At 51.7% G+C, this 26,781-nt stretch overlaps 12 protein-coding genes across 12 annotated transcripts; 5 read left to right on the top strand and 7 right to left on the bottom strand.

Moving 5' to 3' along the window:
- Positions 1–9: 9 nt before the first annotated feature.
- N7532_003706 (putative ATP-dependent RNA helicase (Hrh1)) lies at positions 10–2,550 on the bottom strand (the record flags this gene model as incomplete). The annotated part of the gene is made up of 2 exons (XM_056616200.1): positions 10–339; positions 412–2,550. 2 exons carry the CDS (start codon positions 2,548–2,550, stop codon positions 10–12), a joined length of 2,469 nt encoding a protein of 822 aa, XP_056476557.1.
- Positions 2,551–3,233: 683 nt separating this feature from the next.
- tpcK (decarboxylase tpcK) lies at positions 3,234–3,799 on the top strand (the record flags this gene model as incomplete). Its single annotated transcript, XM_056616201.1, has 3 exons — positions 3,234–3,386; positions 3,467–3,619; positions 3,695–3,799. 3 exons carry the CDS (start codon positions 3,234–3,236, stop codon positions 3,797–3,799), a joined length of 411 nt encoding a protein of 136 aa, XP_056476558.1.
- Positions 3,800–5,197: 1,398 nt separating this feature from the next.
- On the top strand, positions 5,198–7,231 carry N7532_003708 (uncharacterized protein; the record flags this gene model as incomplete). Its single annotated transcript, XM_056616202.1, has 5 exons — positions 5,198–5,319; positions 5,357–6,144; positions 6,199–6,349; positions 6,406–6,841; positions 6,917–7,231. 5 exons carry the CDS (start codon positions 5,198–5,200, stop codon positions 7,229–7,231), a joined length of 1,812 nt encoding a protein of 603 aa, XP_056476559.1.
- A 126-nt stretch (positions 7,232–7,357) lies between these two features.
- N7532_003709 (uncharacterized protein) lies at positions 7,358–8,091 on the bottom strand (the record flags this gene model as incomplete). The annotated part of the gene is made up of 2 exons (XM_056616203.1): positions 7,358–7,765; positions 7,840–8,091. The coding sequence occupies 2 exons, from the start codon at positions 8,089–8,091 to the stop codon at positions 7,358–7,360; spliced, it is 660 nt and encodes a 219-aa protein (XP_056476560.1).
- A 612-nt stretch (positions 8,092–8,703) lies between these two features.
- On the bottom strand, positions 8,704–10,374 carry N7532_003710 (putative F-box protein (Pof7); the record flags this gene model as incomplete). Its single annotated transcript, XM_056616204.1, has 2 exons — positions 8,704–9,927; positions 9,985–10,374. The coding sequence occupies 2 exons, from the start codon at positions 10,372–10,374 to the stop codon at positions 8,704–8,706; spliced, it is 1,614 nt and encodes a 537-aa protein (XP_056476561.1).
- A 318-nt stretch (positions 10,375–10,692) lies between these two features.
- Positions 10,693–12,131, top strand: N7532_003711 (putative mitochondrial carrier protein; the record flags this gene model as incomplete). Its single annotated transcript, XM_056616205.1, has 2 exons — positions 10,693–10,939; positions 11,005–12,131. The coding sequence occupies 2 exons, from the start codon at positions 10,693–10,695 to the stop codon at positions 12,129–12,131; spliced, it is 1,374 nt and encodes a 457-aa protein (XP_056476562.1).
- A 340-nt stretch (positions 12,132–12,471) lies between these two features.
- N7532_003712 (putative MFS multidrug transporter) lies at positions 12,472–12,835 on the bottom strand (the record flags this gene model as incomplete). Its single annotated transcript, XM_056616206.1, has 2 exons — positions 12,472–12,510; positions 12,581–12,835. The coding sequence occupies 2 exons, from the start codon at positions 12,833–12,835 to the stop codon at positions 12,472–12,474; spliced, it is 294 nt and encodes a 97-aa protein (XP_056476563.1).
- Positions 12,836–13,019: 184 nt separating this feature from the next.
- On the bottom strand, positions 13,020–13,443 carry N7532_003713 (putative MFS multidrug transporter; the record flags this gene model as incomplete). Its single annotated transcript, XM_056616207.1, has 2 exons — positions 13,020–13,131; positions 13,157–13,443. The coding sequence occupies 2 exons, from the start codon at positions 13,441–13,443 to the stop codon at positions 13,020–13,022; spliced, it is 399 nt and encodes a 132-aa protein (XP_056476564.1).
- A 199-nt stretch (positions 13,444–13,642) lies between these two features.
- N7532_003714 (uncharacterized protein) lies at positions 13,643–13,894 on the bottom strand (the record flags this gene model as incomplete). The annotated part of the gene is made up of 2 exons (XM_056616208.1): positions 13,643–13,802; positions 13,836–13,894. 2 exons carry the CDS (start codon positions 13,892–13,894, stop codon positions 13,643–13,645), a joined length of 219 nt encoding a protein of 72 aa, XP_056476565.1.
- Positions 13,895–15,149: 1,255 nt separating this feature from the next.
- Positions 15,150–19,148, top strand: N7532_003715 (uncharacterized protein; the record flags this gene model as incomplete). The annotated part of the gene is made up of 11 exons (XM_056616209.1): positions 15,150–15,226; positions 15,343–16,698; positions 16,751–16,978; positions 17,031–17,199; positions 17,255–17,263; positions 17,310–17,702; positions 17,762–17,938; positions 17,988–18,356; positions 18,405–18,532; positions 18,585–18,688; positions 18,751–19,148. 11 exons carry the CDS (start codon positions 15,150–15,152, stop codon positions 19,146–19,148), a joined length of 3,408 nt encoding a protein of 1,135 aa, XP_056476566.1.
- A 1,897-nt stretch (positions 19,149–21,045) lies between these two features.
- N7532_003716 (uncharacterized protein) lies at positions 21,046–22,494 on the top strand (the record flags this gene model as incomplete). The annotated part of the gene is made up of 2 exons (XM_056616210.1): positions 21,046–21,930; positions 21,985–22,494. The coding sequence occupies 2 exons, from the start codon at positions 21,046–21,048 to the stop codon at positions 22,492–22,494; spliced, it is 1,395 nt and encodes a 464-aa protein (XP_056476567.1).
- Positions 22,495–23,119: 625 nt separating this feature from the next.
- On the bottom strand, positions 23,120–26,250 carry N7532_003717 (CheY-like superfamily; the record flags this gene model as incomplete). The annotated part of the gene is made up of 2 exons (XM_056616211.1): positions 23,120–24,623; positions 24,674–26,250. The coding sequence occupies 2 exons, from the start codon at positions 26,248–26,250 to the stop codon at positions 23,120–23,122; spliced, it is 3,081 nt and encodes a 1,026-aa protein (XP_056476568.1).
- Between the last annotated feature and the right edge of the window lie 531 nt (positions 26,251–26,781).

A 26,781-nucleotide genomic window follows, 5' to 3' on the forward strand; every position in this document is an offset into this window, starting at 1 on the left:
GTCGGGCCACTACCCGGCAAGGGCTTCGCCCACCCAATCCATCTGCACCGCGCTGACCCCACGGGCGTAACTGCGGTTCGTAAAGACAAACTCGTTGTACATGATCGCCTCAACCTTCTTTCCGAACAACACGCTCGAGGGGTGGATCGCAACGGTCTGGTTCCCAACCACCGTACGATAGCTACCGTCCGGCACCAGGCGAGCGGTGTTGGTGGCAAAGCCACGGAGGAAACTCTGTAATATGAGAACTGGGGAGGGATCAGGATAGTGGTCGTCCCTCTGGTCTTTAGGGAGTAGCTTGGCCTGGCGGCACTGCATGCGAAGCTGTTTGCGAACATCCTAAAACAAAACAGCGGGTTAGATCGGGTGGCCGAAATCAAGATAGGGCCATCAACAGCAGTTTGAACATACCATGACGGACTGCATCGCGCGGTGCGAGACCAGATGTCGCTCAGCCCACGCCTTGCGGTCGGCGTGCTCGGCAGCGTAGGCACGCACTGTCGCAAGCATCGTCAGATGATCACCCTCGCGCCGGTACAGGTCGCGTCGGGCCGTCTCAGCGGCCTCCTTCTTTTCTTCCGAGTTGACGTTCAGGAAGATATTCTCCACACTGAGGCACGAGATGATATCGATGACGTCTGTCAGGCAGTCGGCGCCGTTCTCTGCCGCCGCCAAAAGCACGCGTCCGAGAGTGGGCGTAAGTGGTAGCTTGGCGATGTGCTGACCGATTTCACTAATCTTGCCCGTCTCCTCGAGAGCCTCGATATTCAATAGCTGGAGGAGCGCCTTCTCGAGTGCCTCACGGGGAGGTCGAGTGAGGAAGGGAAAGCGGACGATATCGTCGACGCCTCGCGCTTTCATGTTGAGCAGGGCCTGGCTCAGATCGCATCGCAGGATCTCGGGGGTGTTGGTCTCGTCGAGGGTGAGATAGTCCTTCTCAGTATATAAACGGAAGCACTGTCCAGGGGCTTCACGACCAGCACGACCCTTCCGCTGAATAGCGGCCGACTTGGAGATGGGCTTGACCAACAACGAATCCAGACCAAGTCGCGAACGGAACTGCTTGATCTTGGCCTTTCCGCAGTCCACCACATACCGCACGCCCGAGACAGTCACGGATGTCTCTGCAATATTAGTCGAAAGAACAATCTTTCGGGTGCGAGGCGGTGCAGGCATGAAGACTCGCTGTTGGGCAGCTTGAGGGAGAGCGGCAAAGAGTGGGAGAACTTGAATCTTCGGCAATGCCGGGTCCATTCCAATAGCATACTCGTTGACGAGATGTTCCAGGGCTTCCACAGTCTCTTGTCCAGTCAAGAACACCAGAATGTCGCCAGGCATTGGCTCCTTGCAGTGGATTTGAAAAATGACCTTGAGCGCGGCATCCACAAAATCATGCACAGGCTCTGGGGCATAGATCGTCTTGACAGGGAACTGGCGACCCTTTATACGGCAGACCGTGATATCCTTTCTCTTCTTCTCATTTTGGTCATCTGCTTTATATGATCCATTCTGGATAAGCTTCTTCTCCTCTGCTTCCAGCTTGAATCCCTCCTGGAAGAACCCCTGGAGACTCTCCATATCCGCCGTAGCACTCATGACGACTACTTTAAGCGGGACACCGCCTCGGCCCTTATCCTGACCAGACACCAAATTCCGCAGGAATCCAGTCACCAAATCGACATTCACGCCCCGTTCGTGAACCTCATCAACCACGACCGCGCTGTACTTAGTCAACCACGGATCGTGTAGCATCTCCTGCAGCAGCATTCCCTCAGTCAAGAACTTAATTCGAGTACTGGGTGACGTAGACGTGTCGAATCGCACCGAGTATCCAACTTTACTCGCAGGCGAGGAAGAGCCTAGTGGTGTGCCCATCTCCTCCGCCACACGACGAGCCAGCGAGATCGCCGCCACACGACGAGGCTGCGTGATAGCGATGCATCCACCGACCTTAATGGGCTTTTCTGTACCATCCGGCTTGGTGATCTTCGTATCCGTTGGACGACACCAGAACTCATTAACAAGGAATTGCGGAATCTGCGTACTCTTTCCGCTACCCGTTTCACCAACGAGGAGCATGACGTCTTGTTCCCGGAGCTTCTTGCGGATTTCGTCCGAATGACCAAAGATGGGCAAATTTTTCCGCTGCTCGTACAACGTATTGGCCTTTTTCCGGAGAGAAGTGAAATTAGGCTTGGGTTTGTTGTCGGTTACGGGCTTAGGCTTATTGTTGACCTGGTTAAACTTCTGTTCGGCCTTCGGGGCGGTCTCGCTCTGTGGTGATTGAGGCGCATCGTTCTCTGCAGATTCTAGCGCGGAGGTAGGGGCTTCGATTACGGCCGGGGGAGCCTTGACGGGCTCATCGACTTGAATTGGCTCGCTGTCGCGCTGCTGAGATTCGTTTGCGGGCTCGTCACGCTTCCGTTTCTTGTTGCGCTTTCTCTTGCGTCCCGTGTCCTCGGTGACAGCGGGCTCGGCGACAGGCTTCGGGACCTGCTTGGCCGGCTCTTCGTCCGAGTCGCCAAAGTATGTCTTTATCCTCTCCGGCATTGTGGCTGGGTGCGAGTAAAGCAGCTGTTGCGGCGCTCGAAAAATTCCCAGGCGTTATCGATAAGGCCAGTCTTGGCGACCCGATATATTGCCTGAGGCATAAACCCATTGTCCTGTGTCGGAGTCACGTGATGTATTGTCGCCTCAATGTTCTGCTCTCCCGCCTGAGGCAGGAATCTGAAGGGAGGGGACCGTTTCATTTGCTGGCAGTCAAACACACCAACGTTGCTCGTGAAACTCGAGTGGACCCAGAATCGCACTAAACAACTGGTTCCGTTCGAAATGCGACCAAACATCGTATGGAAAGGTGTTAATGGATGACCTGCTGGGGAAAAGCTCCCAAACCAATTCAGCCTCGCTCAATATAGTGGAGTTACTAAGACCTAGTGCTATCGGCCTGGATCGACTTGGAGTTGCTTCGTTATCGTCAGAGCAGCTTGCTTAACAATTTGTTGCTACTGCATCCCCTTGTCCCCTCGTCTTGGCAACCGATTTTGCATGCAACCAATTCCTCCTCGCATGAGAACGGAGCCTTTGCGGGTCCGCTTATAAGTACGTCAGCTCTGTCAGCTTAAATAGTCTTGTATCCGCCCTCTTCGGGTTACCTGGCGCTATATTGATGTGCATTATACTACACTGCTACAGTGGGTGCACATCGTACACAACCAACAGCAGCACCCACGATGCCTGAGGCAAAGAAGCTTGTCCGCGTCACCGTGGTTCTCTACCGAAACCCCGCTTTAACGGAAGACGAGTTTCACCGGTATTGGTCCGAAGTGCATGGTCCGTTGGTTCGAGGGTGGTTGGCGAGACATGGGATCGTCAAGTACACACAGGTGGGTCAGAACACATAACCTCCACCACCCACCAAAATATAGATAAAATCAACAGCAAACCAATGTAATAATGCTCCCAGAACCATACACCCTCCAAATTGAGACAAATTATGAGCCAGATGAATTGGCAGAACGATGCAGTCAACTTTGACGATGCCGACGGGACTGGCGAGGTGTGGATGGAAAGCTTAGAATCCTTCGGTGCGGCCACAAAGGATCCTTACTACATTGAGGTATACCGCCTGATTTATTTGATTTGAATGTGATATGATCGCTTGTTCGCTAATATATGAATTTGGTCTTCCTAGAAAGTCGTCCCCGATGAGAAATATTTGCTTGACGTGAGTCGCATCCGGATGAGCATCGGCTATGAGGAGCATCATGTCGAGGAGGGAATGGTTCGGGAGTCATGATTGTCGTCACTCATAGCGATCACTAATAGCCATCAATATATATCCACAGAGGGATCAATGCACTCAAATGGCAATATTGTTCGGTTGTTCATAAAGTCTATAGATACCCTCCAGCGTCTCCAACGTACTAGTATGTTAATTACTTGTTCGCTTGTATACCTCGTCAATAGTCGAGAAGCTGGCTTCATAAAATACCAAGAATGTGCTAGACTGTCGACATAATATAGCTCCTGGCAGTGCTATTCTGTGCACCCAGACAGCCGGTAGCGAAAGCTGGAGGATAGAGCCTTCAAGATGTTGAGCTTGTTGGAACATCAATCAAGGTGTCATGGTGACTTGAATCATCGCGCAGGTCTGAGAGCATGCCAATACAGGCTTGGAAGACATTGGCCTTTTGCCGACCGAAGGAAGCCATGCTATGACCAGCAATACAAGCAAGCGTGTTGAAGAGAGACAGCGCATTGGAGGACCTGGTGTATATATTAGAAAAACGATCTCGAAGTGGACAGACAAGTAAGTATTTTGATTCAGCTGACGAACTAGGAATGTCAGCTGCAGCGACAAGCAGGTCTAGGCCACCACGAGAATACTTGTAATTGCGTCAGCGCTCAGACCGCATCAGTTTAGCCAAATTGACTCCATGGATGGAACTGATCGAGGGCATCCAGCGCCCCCTCCCCCCCTCGGAGAGGATTTACAGGGGACGAACGAGGGGGTGCCACTCGCGGTCTCCATACTAAGAACACCGTGTATAGTATTAAGTGCGGCAAATCCAATCACGACGCCATGATCTAGCTGATTGCTGGATAATTGCTCCATCGCCTTGGAGGGCATCGGCGCATGGCTGCCTTTCACACCGTTCGTTGGATGTATCGAAACCTCCCAGTTCCGGGGAACCCAATCAAAGGGCGGCAGTTGCTTCCAGCTCGCCAGGATCTGCGAAAGCAAGAATCGATAGACTCGGGACTTGCCAGCGATCAGCGAACATTCTTCGCGCCAACCGCACCCTGACAGATGGAGCCCCTGCCCCATTGCATCACCGGCCTGGGATCGACCCTGATCTCGTGCGGGCCCACCGCGTTCCATCGATCGATCGTGCCCTAGCCTGCGTCCGCGGATTGTGACCTGGCGATTCCGGACGCGAATGCTCCATGCTTGTGTCGTATTCTGCTGGGCCATTGTGTCTCAGTCGCATGGTTCTCCAGTCGAGAAAAAGAAAAAACGAACGGTGGATGCTGTCGATCACTTGATGTATCACCCCGAGACAGAGCAATTGAGTGCTCTTAGGGGAGACCTTGTCCGTAAGCAGGGGGTGTTAAATACGGTGAGCCCTTCCCCAGATCCGGCGCTGTGGCGTGAAATTAGAATTATTTTTTGTTTCTCTTGCGGTCCCTGACGATGTCGCGCGCAGAATTGAACGAGGGCTTGATGAGCCTGGACGCTGAGTCATTGCGCTCGTTCTCGGAGAGCCTGCCTGACGAGTATCACGATTGGGTATCGGAATCCGGGCGAACATCACGGTAAGTTGCCATTGTAAACTGTCGCTGCTTGAAAAAGTCGCTCATTGAGGTGTAGAAATGACCAAATGCTCGACGACTTTCCTCACCCGCCCAGCCGAGCCAAGAACCCTGACTCGATTGTGGAAGACGAGATCTATCCGACGCCGAAGCCGTCGGTTAAGAATATGCGGCGGGATGTCACCGCCAGTGAGTTAGTCACCACCGACAACGACTATCCGCTCCTGCAGGAGGTCAATCCCTACGACGGCGCAGAGGAATTCAAACCCGTCAACGAGGAAGGCGCGTCCTACGATCTGATCGCGCCATGGGACGGCGTCGACGCCCCTCTGCACAAGCTCGAGCGTCTCACCGATGTGATGTTTGGAACAGAGCATATGCTGTTGATTCTGAATAACCCTCGCTACCTGTTGCGCTTTCGCGAGTTCTTGATTGAAGAACGTCCGCGTTCCATCTCAACCCTCACGTACTACCTTAATGCAGTCAAGGCACTGAAGGCCATTGAATATGCCAATGCGCTTGTGCGCCTGTCGACCGATGTGCCACCTCCAGCGGTCCAAATAGTCCAGGAGAACAAGGGCTCCGTCGGGATCACCGCGAATAAAGTCCTAGAACAGCGTGTAGAGGATGGGCTCAAAGCGTTGACGGCGGAGGAGTTGCCGGCGTTCATCACGTCGCGATGCATCACCATTACCAGCAAGATTGTCGGGGAGCGAGTGCGTGGTAAACTGCCTCTGAAATTTCGCGAGACTTCGAATGCGCTCGCCGAAGTCTTCTGTCTGACGGATCCCTCGCGGCCAGATAATCCGATCATCTTTGCATCGGAAGGTTAGTACCCTGCTATCCATCCTATAACAACATGGTTCTAATAGATGAGTCCAGAATTCCACCGCACCACACAGTACGGCATGGATTATGTCCTCGGACGGAATTGTCGATTCCTCCAGGGTCCCAAAACCAACCCAAATAGCGTGCGCAGAATAAGAGAGGCACTCAAAGACTGCCGACACCACTCCGAACTCTTTCTCAACTAGTATGTCTAGCTCAGGACTATACCCTCATTTCTCTAGATACTAACAAGCAACAAAGTCGACGCGACGGCTCCCCATTCATGAACCTCCTCCAATGCGCCCCTCTCTGTGACAGCCAAGGCCGTGTAAAATACTTTATCGGCGCGCAGATTGATGTCTCCGGACTCGCCCTCGACGGCGCACAGATGGAATCACTGATCGAACTGCAATCCCGCTACTGCGATCCAGAAGAAGAGAGCGTTGCGGAAATGCCTGCTAGGGCCCACAAAGACGAGCTCCAGGCGATGGCGGAACTCTTCAGTCCGCGTGAACTCAGCGCCGTGCAGGAACACGGAGGGGATCTTTTCCAGCCCTTGAACACCAGAGCCGCCTCCCGGAGCCAGCAACACTGGTTGCAGAGGGGTAATTCCATTGACAGTGAAGCGGAGGCGATCCGTCTTCAGGACCTCAAGTCGCCTTTGCTGCGGGGGTCATTGGCTGGTGTCTATGAAAATGTAAGCTTCCTATTCCTTCAAACACAGTAGTTATGACTACACATCTCTGTTCAAAAATTAACAAGTCCAACACAGTACCTCCTCGTCCGACCCTACCCCTCCCTCAAGGTCCTCTTTACATCGCCTTCCCTCCAAATCCCTGGCATGCTCCAATCCTCCTTCCTCGCCCGAATCGGCAGCTCAAACGCCGTTAAGGACGAACTTACAGAAGCAATGAAGAATGGACAAAGCGTCACTGCACGGATCAAATGGGTAACACGATTCAGCGCCGAGGGTCGAAACCGCTGGGTCCACTGTACGCCTCTCTACGCCAGCAATGGACAAGTCGGTGTCTGGATGGTGGTCATTGTGGACGACGACGAAGAACAGATTATCAATAGGCGGAACTAGAGACGTACCCCACCCCTCAGCCATCCCTCTCCCCTGTTATCTTCATGTACATACATTCATTCTTCCCACGCCCCTATGTGAATAAACACCCACCTCACACAATCAATCTAATGACACCCATCGAATCTAACTACCGTCAACCCGAATAAAGGTTCGGTACTCTCCCTCCGCCAACGCGTCCCCAGTAACCGGATCAGCACTATTCGGTCCCAGAAGTCTCATCAACCAGTACGGCTTGCCTCCACTGCCGGCCGAACCACTCTGAAGCTGCAAAGCCCAAGTGGTTACATTATGCGCGCCGAGGAAAATGCCATCCTGCTTCACCCCGTTCCTGTAGTGATGATACGCCTGGATAGGCAGGCTATACTGACCCAGTCCCCACATAAGCTGCGCGCTGTAGGGGATATCGGTGACATTGACGCTCTTCCATTCAGCGCCGCTGACGCCGGAGGGGACATAAGATTCGAAGGAATTCGTTTCATCGTTGCAGCGGAGGGGGCTCTTTGCCAAGTCATTTTTGGAAACAATTGCGATCTAATCAGGGCATTGCATTAGCATAGTCCACGATTCGGACTAGACTTTCTTGTGGTGCGGAAAGTGGAACATACATAACCACGCTGGACGCTTGTGTCGCCTTGTTGTAGGAAATAAACAGCCTCACTGCCGAATCCCTCCATGCTACAGACATTATCGGTGGCAGTGGTGTTAACACATGAGTCAACGGGAACGACCCAGGGACCGGCGATTCTGGCAGACGAATCGTAGGCCGGGAGGCTGGCGCATCCTCCCGAGACCTCGACTGGGCGAACGGCAGCTTGGGCTGCAGCAAGCAGCGAGAAGCCGGCCAGAAGGAGAGACATTGTTTCAATTGGATTCGAGATTCAATATTTCACGAGCGAAGTGAAGGACTTGGGGGGTTGATCGACGCTGATACTTATAGTTCCGGGCCGCTCCAGAGCCGCACTTATCCAGTCATTTCATCCTGTGATGCCTGTTTACTATACTAGCGCAGGCTCCAGACATGGAAATCCGCTCCAATTACATGTTGCAGAATACCTTCTCCAGTGCCGGACATCCGGTCTGCTCGGTTCTAGCTGGAGTGGCCCCAGGTTAGTTGCGACTAGTGCCATTTAGTTTCGTCTCGTGCCTAGAGGAGCCTGTTCCGTGGAGCCGCACCCTGCTAAGAATGCTTCCTTCGCGATTCCGAAACTAAGTTGAGGCGGCCATAATTTGGGGGCGAATACTACCACGGACCTTGCCCCATCTGGAGCTCTCGCACGAGCATGGAGCGTTGCATTTGATCTGATTGTTTGCGAAGTGGAATGTAACATTGTCTCGTATAAGCCTAGTCTAGATTAAGGCAAGAGTGCGAGGAATTGAAGAGCCTCATTGAAAAGAGCTGGAAATCCATCTTCGTATGTTATTTCTATGTCGTTTTAAGATCAATGTATGTAAATTCATCAATTCGTCACTTAGTCAAGACCCCAGCCTCGAACCCGGCGGAAAACAAAGGCCCGGTCATTACGGAGATTGAATTTGGCCCAGTCGTCGGTGATTTTGTTGTAGCTCCAGAAGTCGCGCCAGACAAGCTTGGTATTCTTGGAGGGATTCGTGTGCGATTTGGACGCGTTTGGCGATCGCAGAGAGAGGTTCATCAGATAGACATACTGCGAAGCCGCACCTTCTGTTTCGATGACCAGATCGCGAGGGTCGAAAGGTGCTGGCTCCTGGCCAGGCGCGCATTCAAGTCCCTGTTCCTCGTCATCTTCGGTAGCGACCGGCGACGCCAGGCGCCAGCGCCCACGAAGGCAGTATTTGAGTGTATTCATTGCGACGGGGGGAACGTAGTCCGCTGCCCCTGAGAAGGATTTGCCGGGATCAGTAGATGCCTGTAGTTGGTGGGCTCCGCGTTTGGTCGTCCGCGCGAGAATCATATTCTCTTTGCTGATATGTGGCACCACATCGACTGGTTCGGTCGTCGTGAGTAATGAGATGACGGATCCATCGGGATAGAATCGCAGATAGCGATAATATGTCACAATGTGAATGGGACTATTCCACGAGACATTCTGAAAGGCGGACGCCGCACCTGCCCTCATATAGTTGACTGTACTGATATAGATGCCCGTATATCGGATTCGAGGATATGATTGGAAGACCTGGCTCCAAGAAGACAATGGCTTGGGAATCTCAAGCGCTACTCCCTCCGGAAATGGTGTATACCGTTCTCCGCGTAGTGTATATATAGGCTGTCCTATGACGTCGCATGCAAAATCATAATGCATGCCCTGGAATCCAAACTCCGGACGCTGGCAGATTTGTTTCCAGATGTGCTGCTCATGCGCGAAGTGGTATGCGAATTGCTTACAGACCAGGGCCATTCGAGCGAATGTAGAAGGATCTCGCGTCGCCACATGCCGCAAGATGACGATCAAAACCTCCGATGGAACGTTCGCAATGGGACATGGCGGTGGAGGGGTTTTTTCTATCAGAGGCTCGGCTGGCAATATAGGAAGATGCGCAAAAGACGCGATCAGTTCGGATGTAGGGAGGACTTCAGTCTCGGCAGACGCTGCCGCTGGAACTGTCACGGGTACAGCTGCAGTATCACTTGGCAGGGGTTGTGCTGTGGGCTTCTTGTTCCAGACATGGGCAAAGTGTTTGTTCCGGTAGGTCTTATCGACAGCGTCGTCCAGCTATCCATCGCAAATTAGTATCCAAGTGTTGCCGGTGAAAACTATCTTTGGACTCACCCGGTACGCCTTCCGGTAGTGCTGGAGGCTGTCGCCAAGATTACCTGCAGCCTCCTTCTCAACTGCCCGCTCGAAGTGTTCCAACGCCGAGTTGGGCTCAGCTTGTGCCTGACGAGTAAACTCATCTTCCTCTTCCCTCTCTCCCGGCTTGACACTCAGATCATCGACCTGCCGGGCAAGGTCATCCGGATCGAACGAGCCCGGCGGGGGTCCCTCCTCCTCCAGCTCCTTGCGGTGAATAGCTTCATAGGCAGTCGGTGGTAGTCGCGGCGGGGCCGGCGCAGCGGCCGGGGCAGAAGGAGGGGCAGCTCGAGATCTAGGCTTGGATCGACGAGCAACCTCCTCGCGCCACTCGCGGCGAAACGATTCGAGCTCCGCGTTGTCTGCCATGGCGGTATTGGAGGGGCCGAAGTCCGGTGTCGGAGATCGATCAGATAAGCCCCTCAAGGGGTCCACCGGGGCAGACTGAGCAGGGAACAAAATGAAAAGGACTATCCGAGGACCTTCGTCGCAGCCATTGACTCTGGTGGTCGTTGTTGAGTCGGAATCCCCGTTGCCTGTCGAGGTAGTTGAAGAAAGGACGCTTATCTCCGCCCGCCGCCACCCGCAAAACCCCGAAAAACTTCCCGGTGACGCATCGCTCTTCTTTCTTCCTCCACACCACGACACGCCCGCCCTCTCCATCCTGCGATCGGGCTGACCGATCGAATGCCATCCGGACTGGATATCACATCCTCCTCGAGCTATCCAGCTGACTCTGGAAGCCTGTTTCGGCCCGAGAGCGATTCCTCTGCGGAGGCGTCATGGACCTCGCATTTTGACACACCCTCAACAATGGCTACCGCAGGGACGGGCAAGGCGCCCGCTGCACACGCCACTCTTGTGAATGATGATATCTCGGCTGGACAGCGCATGGTATCGGCAACCGCAGGCAATATCTTGACTGGATTGCTCGGTGAGTTCCAAGGTCCCCCACCGATTCGACATTGGATTCTTGGACAAATTGCTGACCCTTAGCAGTCACACCACTAGATGTCGTCCGCGTCCGACTACAATCGCAAACGATGAAGAATGTCAAGCCATCTCAGTACACTTCGTATACCGCACAAACGCTGAAGAATCTTCCGCCCAATATTGGAATTACAGCCTGTTGCCGAGAGGTCTTCTGGGTTGGAGACAATGCGCAAATGTGTATGATAGGCCCTCAGGCCGGTGCTATTGGTGCTCAGGCACATCCAGCCATCGATTGTGCCGTGGAAGAAACACAAAGACGGACGTTCACCTCAACCTTCGACGGATTGCGAAAGATCGCGCGCAACGAAGGCATGTTCGCTCTGTGGCGAGGTCTTAGTCCGACTTTGATGATGGGAATTCCGGCGAATATTATCTATTTCGCCGGGTACGATTGGCTACGGACCGATGACAAAAGTCCCATAAAGAAGAATGTTTCCGATGTGTATGCGCCGTTTGTCGCTGGCGCGATTGCTCGAACTGCCGCTGCGTCGGCAACGAGCCCGGTCGAGATGTTCCGAACTCGTCTCCAAGCGACCCCCGGTACTGGCGCTGGACATTTCAAGGTCACCTTGCAAGGTCTCTACCAAATGACCCAAGTCAAGGGTTACACGTCTCTTTGGCGCGGACTGACGCTTACCATGTGGCGCGACGTGCCCTTCTCCGGTCTTTACTGGTGGGGATACGAGAAGGTGAAGCAAGGCCTGGAGAGATCCCGCCAAGCTTCACTGCACCATCCACACTCTGAGACCGAGCAAGTGTCCACGGCGACCGCATTCCTCGAAAGTTTCATTGCTGGTGCCACCTCTGGATCAGTAGCGGCGCTAGTAACCACTCCCTTTGACGTCGGTAAGACTCGCCAGCAGGTTCTCCGGCACATGGATGACCATGCGCCCAACAAACCCACTGGCGCGCGACCGTCCCTTCACCCGCAGACAATCGTTCCCGAACAACTTTCTCTCCCGAAATTCCTGATGCATATCTTCCGCGAAGAAGGCCTGGCCGGGCTCTTCAGCGGATGGGGCGCACGCTGCATGAAGGTTGCACCGGCCTGTGCAATCATGATTTCCACATACGAGGTCGGAAAGCGCATGGCCCGCGAAGTCAATGAGCGACGACACTCGGAAAGCTCCTAAACTTACTCATCATCTCATCATCTCCTCTCTGTATTATTATGTTGGACATGCATGCGATCGGTGCTCGATCGCCCCCTCTCAGCTTCCTGTTCTCTAATTGCCTCTTCTTTCTTGGCGTTCACGTTTTGATGATACCGCATCTGCTGAATCATAGACACTGCATGGGCGGACTTTGAAGTTCATTTTTGGCGTGACTTTCTGAAAACAAAAGGATTCCCTTACTGTACATACGGTGTTTTGGGAAGTAATCCTGAAAAACTCGATTCAAATTTTGGAAATTCTCTTACAATACATGATCGTGGATTTCGTTGATTGATGGTCTAAGTAAATTGTGGCTGCTCTAATTGCCCAAGCAAAGATAGAGGCACGCCAAGTATCGCTGAAAATTATGATGAACGTATTAGATCTTTGGCAGTCGTGTGATGGTAATGTGAGGAGCAATTAATTACCTGAAGAAGTCTCCATTCTGGCATGAGTGTTTCTGAGTTATCTCGAGCTCGATGGTTTCGTTCTAGTCGACAATAGTTTGATCTCCAGTATGGATCGGAAAGTACAGCGGATACCATTCCGACCAAGAGAAACAGTATTCCACGTTGCCACAGTTCGAAATTATAAACTGACACAAAGACAGCCTGGAAGGCACCAAAGAAGAGGTAGATGATTCCACGTCGGATTGCAGAATAAATGCACAGATTCAAGCACATTGGTTCCAAGGCTAGCAGCATAAGAGGCCTGTAAACAGATTCGCATTATCATTGCCCCGAGGACGGATACGCTCTTATCCTGGTACTGCGACGCCATGTTTCCACTGTGCTTGCTTATATCACGTTCCTTCCAATTAAGAAGCCTAGAAAGAAAAAATATTTCAGTGTGTTGTGTAATCTAACTCTAGCACTTGGTGGACCAACACTGGAGGACCGGTTCGGGTACCAAGAAATAGATCAGAAAAAGCATCGCAGATGCCCAGAACAGTAGCACATAGAAGGTCCAGCGCTTAGTCCTCGTCGCGTCAGTTGAATTTACACCCCGAAGGAATTATTACTTTGTGGAGATAGATGTTAACTGGTGTACTAATTGATGAAACCGACGACTCTGGAACTGTCGAGTAAGATTCCAATTCTGATTTGCGATACGGAAAAGCATATTTCACGACCACTTTCAAAGGTCCGAGCTCGGCCCCAATGAATAAGCTACTCGTGTAAGACATCATAAGAAATGCCAGCCTCTGTCGCGGGAAGACGTCACCAACTGTGCCTTCTGCAACGCTGAGAAATACGCTGCTAATGTGTGAATATTTGCCGCAAAAGCGCATGGAAAGAGCCAGTTAAAGAAAAATGAGAAAGAACACAAGTAGACAATTCTCTGTTCATATAACTGCTACATAAATCAGACTAGCTAACGAGGAGAGAGGGTGATAAAGGTTACCTCAGACAATGGGCTCAAGATGAGCCGACCAACGCCTTTGTATGCCGGATGTTAGTTAGTCGACCATGGAAAAGGAACATTCGCACCTAATGCCATACCCAGAACCCAAATATTGAGTGAGAGTCCAAGGGTTGCAACCTCTTAGGAGCGTTTGAACTCAGACATGATTTGGTCATACGTCGTCGAATAAATGGATGAAGTGCAGGTGTGCTCTCGGCGAACACTGAATCAGCTGTCGAATTTAGACTGAGCATGGGTATTTTCAGAGCAACTACTTACATGCAAAGTGAGCCCAGGGCAACTGTAACAACAGCAAGCCACTTTCTTTGCAAGCTCATGTTATAGAATGATCAGGGTCATCAACCGTTCCACAAACAGTGACAGAAGGTTGGCCGCGATTTGGTGCCCCCTCGTTATCAGTATTTCGCGAGAGCCGTTGCTCCGGAGAACCTTTTGTCAGAGGATCCATGGAGGGTAAGATAATTTCTTCCAGAAATTTATAGAGATATGCTACTTTCTCGGGGTATTAGTTTCAAAGCCTTATGAGATCAAGCACTAGATTCGTTGCTGCTGGACTCGAATACTCGAGTTGGGGCATCCGGCCGCTGTAATGTCCAAGGTTATTATTTCTATTGAGCTCCTCAAAGTCCCATTTTACATTGACTAACCGGCTCTCTCCCGGAGCCTTGTTTCGGACCGATTAGGGCAAGATCTCAAACGCACTCGTCGTGTCCTGTGGTGGAATCGAACCAGGCCAATAACCTATTTCACTGGGTCTGAAGCTGTCGAGTATCCGGAAAATTCCTCCTCAGATACTCCAGGAGTCACTGAATTCTTCCCTCGCAACTGTGGAGACCACGAAACATGACGTTTTCCCTGTTTGCGACCGAAGTCATATTTGGTGTGTTTGACTGGGTTTTCTGCCTGGGGCAGAAACATATTATGTGACTCCGCAGTAGGTCCTTGACTTTTGGTCTTCCCAGACCTAAGTTTAATCGAGGTATTTTGGAATCCTATTTCTTCGCTGTTTTTCATCATTTAGTAGCATTACAAGCAAGAGATCTGATATGGAGCACTAAAAGCACCGAGCAACACCCGTCGAAGGGCGAATGACCTGCTCCGTCTCTATTTCCTAAAGTAGGGTCGATTACTGTACTCGGCCAACTTCTATCAAGGCGTCTTTCCATTGTCTCTTGAAATATACTGGTAGTGTTGCACCAACGTTTCTCCTCTTCGACTCGGCGGTAAGTGTGGCGATCAATGATCGTGACCTTCTTCCTATCCTCGATTAGGCCTCCGGGGGCAAACTATTCTGCTTAGTGGTCCTGGGGGCCAGAACGTGAGGAGCGAAAATAGATATGGTGTGCATGACCTGCTTGCCTGTGTGAAGAGCACTGACTCACGATCGGCAGGCGCAGCCTGTTGGAGCGAGAACCGGGGTGAACCGGGGTGCATGCCGGGCGCGAGAGCAGATGATCGTATTTTGAGGCTGAAAAGCCCCCCTTTAAACCGGCCCCCATCCTGCACGCCTTTTTCTGAAAACTTCGAGGTTGTCATATCTCGGTCGCGTCAACTACGCGATCCAAATGAACCATGTCTCGGCCCAGGACGGCTCCGACGCGCTCGCCATGCTTCGAACGCATTCTCGCAACCCCCAACACGAATGTGGAGTAAGTGGAGCCCGGCAGATTTTCGACCCGTCCCTCCCACGCGGGGGTACCAACCATTTGAATCCTCTTGTACCCTAGCGTACGAATTCAGGGTTATGCTAACTAACCTGTCTCAGCATCGTCGCCGTACCGCCCATAGGGGCTCATCACAAGAAGACGTGGACCGCACAAGGAACACGATCACCATGGCTTGGACCTGGATTTCTCAGCTTCATGCCCAGAGCACGGGTGCTGCTGTACAATCATGGCGAGTTGCGGGAGCATGACAAGATTGAAGCACTTGGCCAGCGCCTACTGAATCTTCTCCTAGAAGAACGCAGGCATGAGATCTCTCGCCGACCCATATTCTTTATCTGCCACAGCACTGGCGGCCTTGTGGCCAAGGCTTGCTTGGCCCTAGCTTCACGAACCGAGCAGAGTCAGGCCATTCTCACCAGCTGCCACGGCATCGCGTTCTTTGCAACCCCCCACCAAGGCTCAAGCTACCTGTCTGCTGAGGAATATGCACCGAGTATCCGTCGCCTCCTTCATCTGGAACACGATATTCCTCTATCTTTGCGAGAGCAGTTCCGCCCCCGCTCAGGTCGATTATGGCATCTTTCCAACCAGTTCAAGGCTCTGTCCGCGGACATGAAGGTTTGGTCTTTCCTCGAGACGATAGACTCGACCTTACACGTCCAGGATCCGGAGACTGGCAAATACATGGAGTTCCACGCACCCATCACGTCTATCCGTTCAGGCCTGCTGAGCATTGAGCACGAAAGCGAGATCCCGATGGCAACCGACCACGCTGGGACAGCAAAATTCCAAGGACAGGATTCGGCTCGAACAGACTTCTTGCGCGAGCTAAATGAGGCTGTTAACGTGGCAGTTAAGCTGTCGGTGGAGATGGATACCTACCTTCGCGTGGAGCAAGAAGTCATCGTTCAAGTCAACGGTTTCTTCGAGGATACGGCACTGGGTGTTAGCGACGAGACGCCGCTCAAGCTGTGGTCAACACGCGTGACTCTTGAGGACTACCTTGCTCGGGGACCGTCAGATTGCCTTCGTGAGCGCCTCACGCGCATTCAGCCAGGCGGCTTAGATGATTCGTCCGTCAGCAGTTTTGACAGCCGTCATTCTTTCCCGCATATTATACCAGGGCCAGACGAGCCCGAGGATGACTCCGTCCAGAGGATTCCAGATAATTCTAGAGATTCAGAAGGTGAAATCCGGCCCTCGCGACCGTCGATGAAGCATAGCAGGAGTTTCATGGATCCATCGCCAATGTCCCCTACTATACATATTACTGAGGCCGAAATGGATGGGTATTTTGAGACAGGCAGTTCTCCCAGCGAAAGCCCTCCACCGCCAGTGGAGCGACCGCGAAGCAACTCTATTTCGAAAGCAATGGGACTGATACCCTTCACGAGATCGCACAGGCGCAGTGCATCTGATAGCAGTTCGCAGGCAAGCAGCTCGCGGCCCGGATCGTAGGTAGCCTCAAAAGCTTATAACACGACAGAATAGTAACAATGGTGTTAGAAGTTCCACATCCCCACAGCGACAAGGCCTTCTGCCAGTTCCTCCCTCCACTCGAGACCGCATCAATCAGAATGCTGAGGCTCCAGATATCCCCCGTTCCGTTCCTCGTTTCGATCGACCGGAACCTGACACAGAAAAGCTCCTTTGGATTCACATCCCCTATACACACACGGGTTGGGTATCACAGGTCATTCGCCGGGCATGTGAGGACCGCGATGAGCCAACATTGTACGAAATCCTCGTCCAATATATAATGAGTGTAGTTCTAACAAGGCCACAGCGTGAGAAAATTTATCAATGATAAGAATTGGTACCTTAACCTCAACAGAGCACGTCATCTTGAGCCGCATGCACGTTTCGTCAAGCCGCAATGCATACATTCGAGGCAAATCGATGTATCTCACGATACCGATTCCGAGGATTCGGATGACCCCCAGCTAGCCTTATATGTATGTCGAGCGGAAGTTATCCCTGGTGCGAATCTCACTAACACCTTTACTGCAGACTCCATACGTGCGTCTATTGAACCAATTTCGCTAACACTGCTAACAACTCGCAGCTCCACTGGGATACATATCGAAACCTCATCCAACGTCGCAAGGTCGTCGAAGACCGACTCCGTCAAGGCCGCTCCCGACCAGTGCCTGGCCGAATTGCCCGATCAAGTCTAGAAGCCCAGCTCATATGGCAGTATCTCGGATGTGAGCCACCTATTCATTTCCGTCGCACGCTGGATCAATTCGGTTACCCCAATCTCCGTTCCACGGTCGCTCGAGATGACGACCAGATGCTCTGGAAGCGGACGCGCAAGCCCGCCCGGTTGGATGATCAATTACGAGAATACCTCGAGACACCGGAAGACGATGCAGATGATACTGAACCCACTGAGTTCATGGATGGAAATGTTCTGATGGTTGACCAACTTTGGTTGTGGATTCTGGACCAGAAAACCGTCATTACTTTTTTCCTAATCAAGAAGCCACCACATCCGAAGGCAAATTGTTCGAACAGTCGAATCTCCACAGCAGTATCTACAACGAGCTCAATGGAGATCTGGCACGTCGATTTGAGACAGCCGGGGATCTTGCGGCTCTTATCATGCTTCACGCAACGACTGTGCTTCTGGATAAAACCCTTCACCATGATCTACAAGTGCTACGCATATTTGAAGAATCGATCAGCATTCTGGTAAGAGACATTAAATTCAACTCCAGATTCAACTTACTGATTTCCGCAGACCGAGTCAGTCACAAAGTCTTTTAAACGGTTCCGAAATCGCGGATTTACGAATCGTCCAGCCGACCACAACCGAACCCCGGAAGGCAGGATGATGACAGCCAACCAACGCGATCAGCGAGACCAGCAAATCGCACGACGCAATCGAGAAGACCTGTCTGTGCTTCTTGAGCTACGGGATATTGAGGATGAGCTTACTACTATCCTAAAGCTCCTCGAACAGCAGGACTCTGTCATCAAGAGTATGAAAAAGTACTTCGACCGGAAGAACTACGGCAAGGTATTCCTGGATATTGCACAGTCGAGAATCGATGAATACCGCACACAGGTTGAAGAGATGAAGTCAAATAGCCATACTGCCCAGAAGGCTGTAAGTACCTCCCAGCTTGGGTCCAAGGAATCTGCTAATCGGTCGCAGGTGGAAACTCTTCTTGATCTCAAGCAAAAGCAGGCGAATGTGGACGAGGCCAAGATGGCTCGGTGGCAAGCCGAGGTGACGCAAAACCAATCAAGATCGGTCATGGTGTTCACGATCTTCACCGTCATGTAAGAGCCCAGTCCCTTGAAATCTTTTAGCGATAATTACTAACACGCTCAGATTCCTTCCTCTTTCGTTCTTTACATCTCTTTTCGGTATCAACGCCCGGGAATGGAGTGGGCAGAACGAGAATTTGAGTTTGGCGACCATGCTCGAAATAGCTGGTAAGGCGCGAGTGCTCTTCCTTGACCTCGTTTGACGAATGCTAATCTGGCGTTTTCTTTAGCACCCGCCTCCTTCGCAATAATCGGTCTCTCCCTTCTGATGGCATTCAGTGAAAGCCTTCGCGAGGTTGTGACCAAGTCGCATAGAATAAGCGCTGGGCTGATCGGGGAATACCTACTGCACCCTATCAGGTCATTTCTTCATTGGGAGTCTGTCAAACACAAAATGCCCTCTCCGGTAGTACCCGAGGACTCGAGTATGCGGGAAAGGTTCAATCGGTATATGGGCTATGAGCGTCATAAAGTAAAGTTTGATGAGGATTTTTGGCAGCGACGACAGAAGAACAAAGCTTCCATTGTCGAATTAGAGCAGCAGATGCGTCGGGCTAGGACCCAGCCTGGGCCTGAAACTGCACTCTCTATTCTCGCAGAAAGAGCGCGGAGGGGCGAAGCGGTCTAAATCTGCGATGAGCTGTTCCATGCGTTTTGTATAAATATCTGTCCGGTTTGTGGATGGTGGAGGGTAGAGTTTCCAGATGAATAAGAGATCAGATGCGAGACAATTTTCTCCTTGCCTGTTGTGTATGACTTGTGACTTGTTCATCCAGAAATAGATCTCACTCGACTGGAATCTGACCCTGAGATGCCTGTACCTTTGTTGAATCCCACATTCAGTGCAATGGAACTGGGATTACAGAATCCTAGCCCTATGCTTTAATTTGTTGTTGGAAGCACACCTAGTTCTAGCGTTTTCGGGCAAGTAGTTTTGCCCTGAGACAATCGCAGTTGAGAGTATCTCCATTGACCCTCAGATAAGGGGATTACGGAACTGATAAATCCTCGTGTTGACAGATAGTGTCAGTTTTAGGAAGGGTGTCGTCATATAGAATGTGGGACCTTCACCACTAGCGGATCATCATAAATAGTCCCTGGGGGTATTTATCACTTTGCTAGGGTATTCGACGCGAGTCATTCCGGGATCCTTGGTTTTTGTCGCGATTGCTAATCAAATTCAAATCGTCATAACTTGTGGCGAAAGGTATTGAGACATCTTTTCACCCCAAGGCATCGATTCAAATATTCAATTTTCCAGTTTAAAGATGCAAAGGTCTGTTCCTGGTAGTATGATGATAGTCGAGACACAGATATTCACGTTGCTTCTTCATGATTGTCATTGATCATCATCTAGATCGTGATCATGCATTGTCGATCATCTTCGTTGAGCTTGCCGGGCGGATCAGTCCCCCTAATGCATTCTGCCGGCGCTCGGCTGATCATTGATGGGCCGTCGAATGCATTTAATATGTCATATGCAACTTCTGGCACGGTTTCCGTTTGAAATTTGTGATCGATGATCTGATGCTTACTTTCCCTTGTGGATCTTGTAGTCCTGTGGGCCTGTATTCGTCATCAAGTGATTATTTGCAAGCCGATAGTCCTTAGATACTCGACTGGCCTTAGAGAAAAATCGCCCTGGGTCGTTATGTGAAGATCTGCTGAAGGGCTAGGGTATTGTTCCGTGATGATCCCTCAAAACATTCGATTCCGACCACGATCGAGACTGAAACGCGACACAAACTCGGCACCACGGAATTACGCGCAACTGTGCAACAATCTCCTGAATCGAGACAAGGGGGGCTCGGGTTGGACAGTAGGGTTCAGTAATATTATGTATTGGGCTGATGTGTCCAAGGAGTACAAGGACCATCCAAGCCGGGAGCGTTCAAGGAAGTGGCAAAGGAGAAGCTGTCGTGGAAGGCTGACGTGGAATAGCAGCTCAAAAATGGTGTTTTACCATAGCCCCATAATTGACGGTGGTGCCAAGAGACGCAGGAGCCGCAGGGTCTAACTAGGGGGATCTTCGCTAGCGGTGGAGCTGCATGAATGCCACTATCCGAAAGAAGAATACGTTCTGAAACGCCAGGGAGGGATCGTGGCCGATAAGAACTTCAAAAGATGGGAGTGAGAGCCAGTAAATCTATAGCTCGTTCCTTCTGTCTTGAAACTCCTTGGTGTTGGTGTTTCGACGCACTGTTCAAGTCTATTTTGCACTATATGCAGAGCTAAAATTAGACAAACAGTATCTGCATCCCTCTATTCGCTCTCCTAACATAAGCTTTCTGTGCTTTCTTCTTCCGCCCGCAAGGCAAATACGCGTCATCAGTGGGTTTGCGCACCGGGTCTCAGTGCCTCGCATACCGGCAAGCCTGGGGGTGATCCCATGCCACAGAGATCTCCTTCCCAACTGACGTATTATTGCAATCGCTGTGATGGCGTATATATTGTGCCGTAAGACCTGCCAGATATTGCGTGATATCGGACCCTAAACTATTCTGGAAAAGACGAGTGCGCTTCACATGTTGATATCATGGCGGGCCACACAGTATGTACTCCCAACACTGCAGACTTGGAGCAAACAATCCCACGGTTGGATTCTAACAGCCATTTTCGTTTCAAAGGAACAGGAGAAATACGATGTTTCCATCAACACAGACTTGAATGAACTCAGCGATAACAATGAATCGAACCCCAAACTCGACCGCATAGCCCCAGGACCGCCCAAAGATAGCTCCGCCTCGTGGATCCACGCTCTACTAGCCTTCCTCGTCGTCTTCTCCACCCAAGGATACTTCAATTCATTCGGCACCTACCAAGCAGTATATACGACGCAGCTACCTGATGTCCCCGCTACACAAATATCCTGGATTGGCTCGATCCAAGTATGCCTCGTCAACTTCCTCGGCGTGCTCGCTGGCCACCTGGCTGATGCAGGCCACTTCCGCGCCATTTTCGTCACCGGCATGATCTTCCAGCTCGTGGGACTCTTCACGGCGAGCTTCGCAGTCACATTCTGGCAAATCTTCATATCGCACGGTCTCTGTGTGGGCATCGGTGCCGGTCTCATCTTCGCTCCTACCATCGCTGTTCTCTCCTCGTACTTCGAGCGGCACGGTTCCTTCGCTATCGCACTGGCGACATGCGGTGGTGCCTCTGGTGGCACCGTCTTCCCAGCCCTCCTGCGTGAACTCATTCCTCTTCTGGGCCTCTCTTGGTCAATTCGCGTCGCTGGGTTCATCGTGGCGACATTCTTGACCATCGCATTCGCCTTCCTTCGACCGATCCAAAACTCCCAGAAGAAAGTCAAGGCATTCCCATTCCGCTCTCTGAAAGACTTGCACTACATTCTCTTCGCTATCTCCGCTTTTCTTGCATTCTGGCCTATTTACTTCGGCTTTTACTACGTGAGTACTCCCTCCTGTTATTCAAAGACCTCCAGCTCCTAACAAAACCCCCAGATCTCCCAGTACGCAAAGGACTTTCTCCACTTTAACTCCGACCAAACTTTCAATCTGGTCATAATTATGAACGCAGCCGGCATCCCAGCCCGCGTAATCGCGTCCCTCCTCGCCGATCGCTTCGGTATCGTGAAGGAAATCTTCATGGGCGGACTCGCGCTCGCAGCCGTAATCTTCTACTGCTGGTCCCGAGTTCTCACACACGACGGTCTCTACGCACTGTGCACGGCATTTGGTCTTGTCGTCGGCACTCTCCAAACACTTTTCCTTGCTGTTTCTTCATCTCTTGCAAAAGACGAGAACACAAAGGGCGTTCGCATTGGTGTTCTATGCACCGTCACCTCTTTCTCTTCGTTGACGGGTGCCCCGCTCGGTGGGGCTATTATCCACCTTGACCACGAGAAGTATACGCCTGCTGTTATGTGGGCTGGTACTTCAATACTGGTGGCTTTCTCGGTTTTGATTGGTGGTAAGGTTCATGAGCATATCCTTGCCAAGCGATGTAATTAGACATTCCTTTTTATACTAGTACAGTTCATAATAGAATCGGGAGAGGCTAATATCCCTGCCCATCTGTACACTTCGGTTCAACATGATTTCCCTTGAGTGTAGTATTGTGCTCTGTTTTACAGATCTGCTCTTCATAAATTATGAAAATCAGTGAATTTCATATGCATTTCATATGCATGCATGCCTGATGTTCGAGAATCAGCCCTTGCGTCCATATCTGCATCTGCAGTACAGCCCCACGTCGCGGCGGCCCGTCGCTGGATGCATTGCATGAACAGTGGCGACCGTGGGCGCGTCGCAGATCGAGGTGAAACAAGTGATAACAAATTATTCGCGTAAGTGCTTTCATGATGAATTCGTATGCGAAATGAAAGACGCACTCGATGGAGACAGAAACAGAAGCCCGAAACGCGATCCGTACTTTGTTGGATTCGTTCACAACCATCCAAGCCTATCTAAGGTACATCCAGGAACACCACCAGCACCGAAGAGAATTGAATCATGAGATAGATACATTAACCGGGAAACGATGATAAAAGTTCCCTCTCCAGTGACCTACGTTAGAAAGCCATAACTTTTTTCCCCATGCCGGGCCCTAATCACTCGCTTGCCAGCGCAGCTGGGCTCATGGGGGAGTCTTGGGCAACTTCAACGAGGTAATATTCATCGCCGCGCATTTTAGAATGGTTTGCATCATGATATTCTCGTTGAGCGGTTTGGAGAGGTAATCATCCATACCTGCCGAGATGCATTTATCCCGATCGCCCATCATTGCATGGGCGGTGAGTGCTATGATCGGCGTCCGTGGCAGCGAGTTAACCTTCTCGTACTGACGGATCTTAGTCGTCGCCTCGAAGCCGCCCATTACTGGCATCTGGATATCCATGAGGATGACGTCGTATCGATGGCACTTCACTTCCTTCACAGCCCGCAGTCCGTTTTCCACCACGGTCACGTTATGGTTGCATTTTTCCAACATTCGGACGGCAACCTTTTGATTGACATCGTTATCTTCTGCCAGAAGAATTGCGAGGGATCGTGTGAAGCCGGAAGATATGCGGTTTGCGCGGTTGCCCAGCGCTGGCAAAATCCCGTTCCAGAGTTCGATTGCTCGGCAGGGTGTTGTGATGTAGGAAGTAATTCCAAGCTCGCCGGCTGATTTGAGCGAGAGGGAGATGGTTGGTGCCATTATTGCCAGTGGTATTGACGCGAGATTCGGACGAGCTCGTAGTCTGCTTGCAGTTTCAACCGTTGTGACAACGATAGCTTCGAGAGCGCAATTCCATTCTGCTTCCTTCTCCCCCAGCTCGAGCTGTGCATCATTCACGATTACTGGCTGGAGGCCCAGCTCGAGTATCAGAGGAACAGTCGACTCTGCCACATTTCCATTATCGACGAGTAGGACGCGGCGGTTCTTATACGGAAGCAGTTGCTCCGCAAATCCGATTGGTTGCTCTGCGATCTTCACGCGGCATGTGAACGAGAACTTGCTTCCATGGCCAACCTGAGAAGTCACCCAGATGTCGCCACCCATGAGCGAAACTAGACGCTTCGAGATTGCAAGTCCCAAGCCGGTCCCGCCAAACCGTCTTGTCATGGACCCGTCTGCTTGCTGGAATTTGTCGAAAATGAGACCAAGCTTGCTCTCGTCAATTCCAATGCCTGGATCAGCCACCGAGAACTCGAACATGGCCTCGTCAGGGGCCAAGCCTTGTGCTTCGACCCGCTTGATGCACACCTTGATTTCTCCATGATCGGTGAATTTGATTGCATTGCCAACCAGGTTCAGCATGACTTGACGGAGTCGATAAGCATCGCCAATCAGGTAGTCAGGCACATTCCCATCAACAGCATAAGCTAGACTCAGCGCCTTTTCGTTGGTTTCCACTGATAGTGCTTTCAAAACTCCGAAGACAGTAGATCCCAGGCTGAACGGCATTTTCTCAATACTCATATGGTTGGCCTCGATCTTGGATATGTCCAAGATGTCATCAATGATGGTCAGCAGACTGATGGCGAGGTTGTGCACCATGTTGAGGGTCTCTCGAACAGGTGCTTGCAGATCTTCAGTATCGAGTGCCAAGCTAGAGAGACCGATGATTCCGTTCATTGGTGTTCGGATTTCATGGCTGGGGCATTGTTAGTTTCCAACACTTCGTGCACTCGTCTTAGGTCGTACCTCATATTTGCCAGGAACTCCGATTTGCTTCGGTTAGCCAGCTCGGCGGCTTCACGGGCTGCTGTGTTGCGTTGGATGCTATCTCGTAAGCTATTAATCATCTTGTTGATCTTTTGCTTCAGGTCATCCATCTCGCCCGATGCCGAGACAGTGATCAGCTTGGTGAAGTCGCCGCTCATCGCTGCCTCCGTAATCTCTCCGAAAGCTCGCACCTGCGAAGTAAGGTTGTCCGCCATGGTGTTCACATCTTCGCCAATGGATCTCCACATTCCATGAGAGCCTTCCATGTCAGCCTGTCCACCAAGCTTGCCCCTGACTCCCACGTCTCGCGCCACAACTTTCAGCTCTTTTGCAAATTGGCTGAGGCCATCTACCATGCGATTGATGGTCTCCTTCAAAGTCAAAATTTCGCCTTGAGCATGGACCTCGATCTTTCTGCTCAAGTCTCCCCGGGCGATTGCTTGGGTCACGTTCGAGATTTCTCGGACCTGGTTGGTAAGATTTTGGGCCATGGTATTGACGTTGTCTGTCAGGTCGCGCCACCTTCCCTCCACGTTCTCCACCTGAGCCTGGCCACCCAGCGTTCCATCCGTGCCTACTTCTCGTGCCACGCGGCTCACCTCAAACGCGAACTGGTTAAGCCTATCGACCATAGCGTTGATGGTGAGCTTGAGGTCCAGAATCTCCCCTTTCACGTCGGCAGTAACCTTCATCGTGAGATCGCCCCGGGCGACCGCCGTTGTCACTTTGGCAATTTCGCGCACCTGTTGTGTCAGGTTCGAAGCCATACGATTCACGTTATCGGTCAAGTTCTTCCATGTTCCTTCCACCCCATGCACCACGGCCTGTCCACCCAGTGTTCCGTCAGAGCCCACTTCACGAGCTACACGACTCACCTCGAAGGCGAACTCGCGTAGCTGGTCGACCATAGAGTTGATGATATTCTTCAGTAGCAGGATCTCACCCTTACAGTCTGCTTGCACTTTGCGAGTTAAATCACCCTTGGCAACCGCAGTAGTCACTGTTGTAATGTCGCGGACCTGCGTGGTCAAATTGTTCGCCATGGCGTTCACGTTCACGGTCAACTCGTGCCAAATCCCCTGAATCCCCTCAATTTTCGCCTGGCCTCCCAGGACACCTTCGGTTCCGACTTCGCGAGCGACTTTTGTGACTTCTTGGCTGAATACCTGGAGCTGATCCATCATGGTGTTGATGGTTTGCTTGAAGGCGGCGATATCCGGGGACATTTCGAGGGGGTGCATTCGGGCTCTCTGCGAAAGGTCTCCATGGGCGACTTGGGTAATGATTTCACCGATGGATCGCAGCTCTTTCTGAAACGCTTCATTGATGTGGGTGTGTTTGCGGAGTTCATTGCGGAGATGAGAGCATTCATGTTCGATTTCCGCGACCGATGAGTGAGACTCGCGGCGGTAGATGAGTTCGTCGACGATGAGAGAGATAAATTCGCGTGGGACCGACACCTCTGGGCTTTGCTGGTGCTGTAGGGCTGCCCGGGCCTGCGACAGGTCAGCATCGCTGACCAAGGCTGGCCGAGGTGCATCAACCAGGGCCGCCATTGTTGATGAGACACGACGGAGCAAAACAGATCAGCCGGTGTCGTCGAGAACCTCGCTGGAACTGTCAGAAGGCGATCAGAGGTGGGGGGCGAGGAAGTCGTAGTGTACCACGGATCGAAGGATCGAAGAGTGGACTCGAGATTCTGGGGGTGGGCCGACAAACTTACTTTGGACGGAGCCTCCTGATCGAAGATCCGGTGCTGATGCACTGAAGCGCGGACTGATACATAGAGAGGGCCAGTCGTGTGCAGGTCTCCACTCGGCGCAGAGTCGGGAGGAAGAAAAAGGGTGACACGGGAGTAATGGGGGAAAGGCGAGGGGGCGGAGGAAAGCAACGTCAGTCTAGACCGCGCATGGCTTGCGGCACGCGGCCCAATGCCTCACCCAGCCTGAGTTGCCGACGGGGTGACCAATGGGCCGGCGCATCCGAATTCCAGCGGAATGGATGGCTGCGGGGATCATTCCATTATGTAGGGAGTAGGATGGTACTGGGAAGTTATGGGTATCATTACCTTAATAGTTCATAGCATT

Source organism: Penicillium argentinense, assembly GCF_028826775.1.
Source record: "Penicillium argentinense strain IBT 30761 chromosome Unknown utg000004l_segment0_segment0, whole genome shotgun sequence".
NCBI classification, from domain to species: Eukaryota; Fungi; Ascomycota; class Eurotiomycetes; order Eurotiales; family Aspergillaceae; genus Penicillium; species Penicillium argentinense.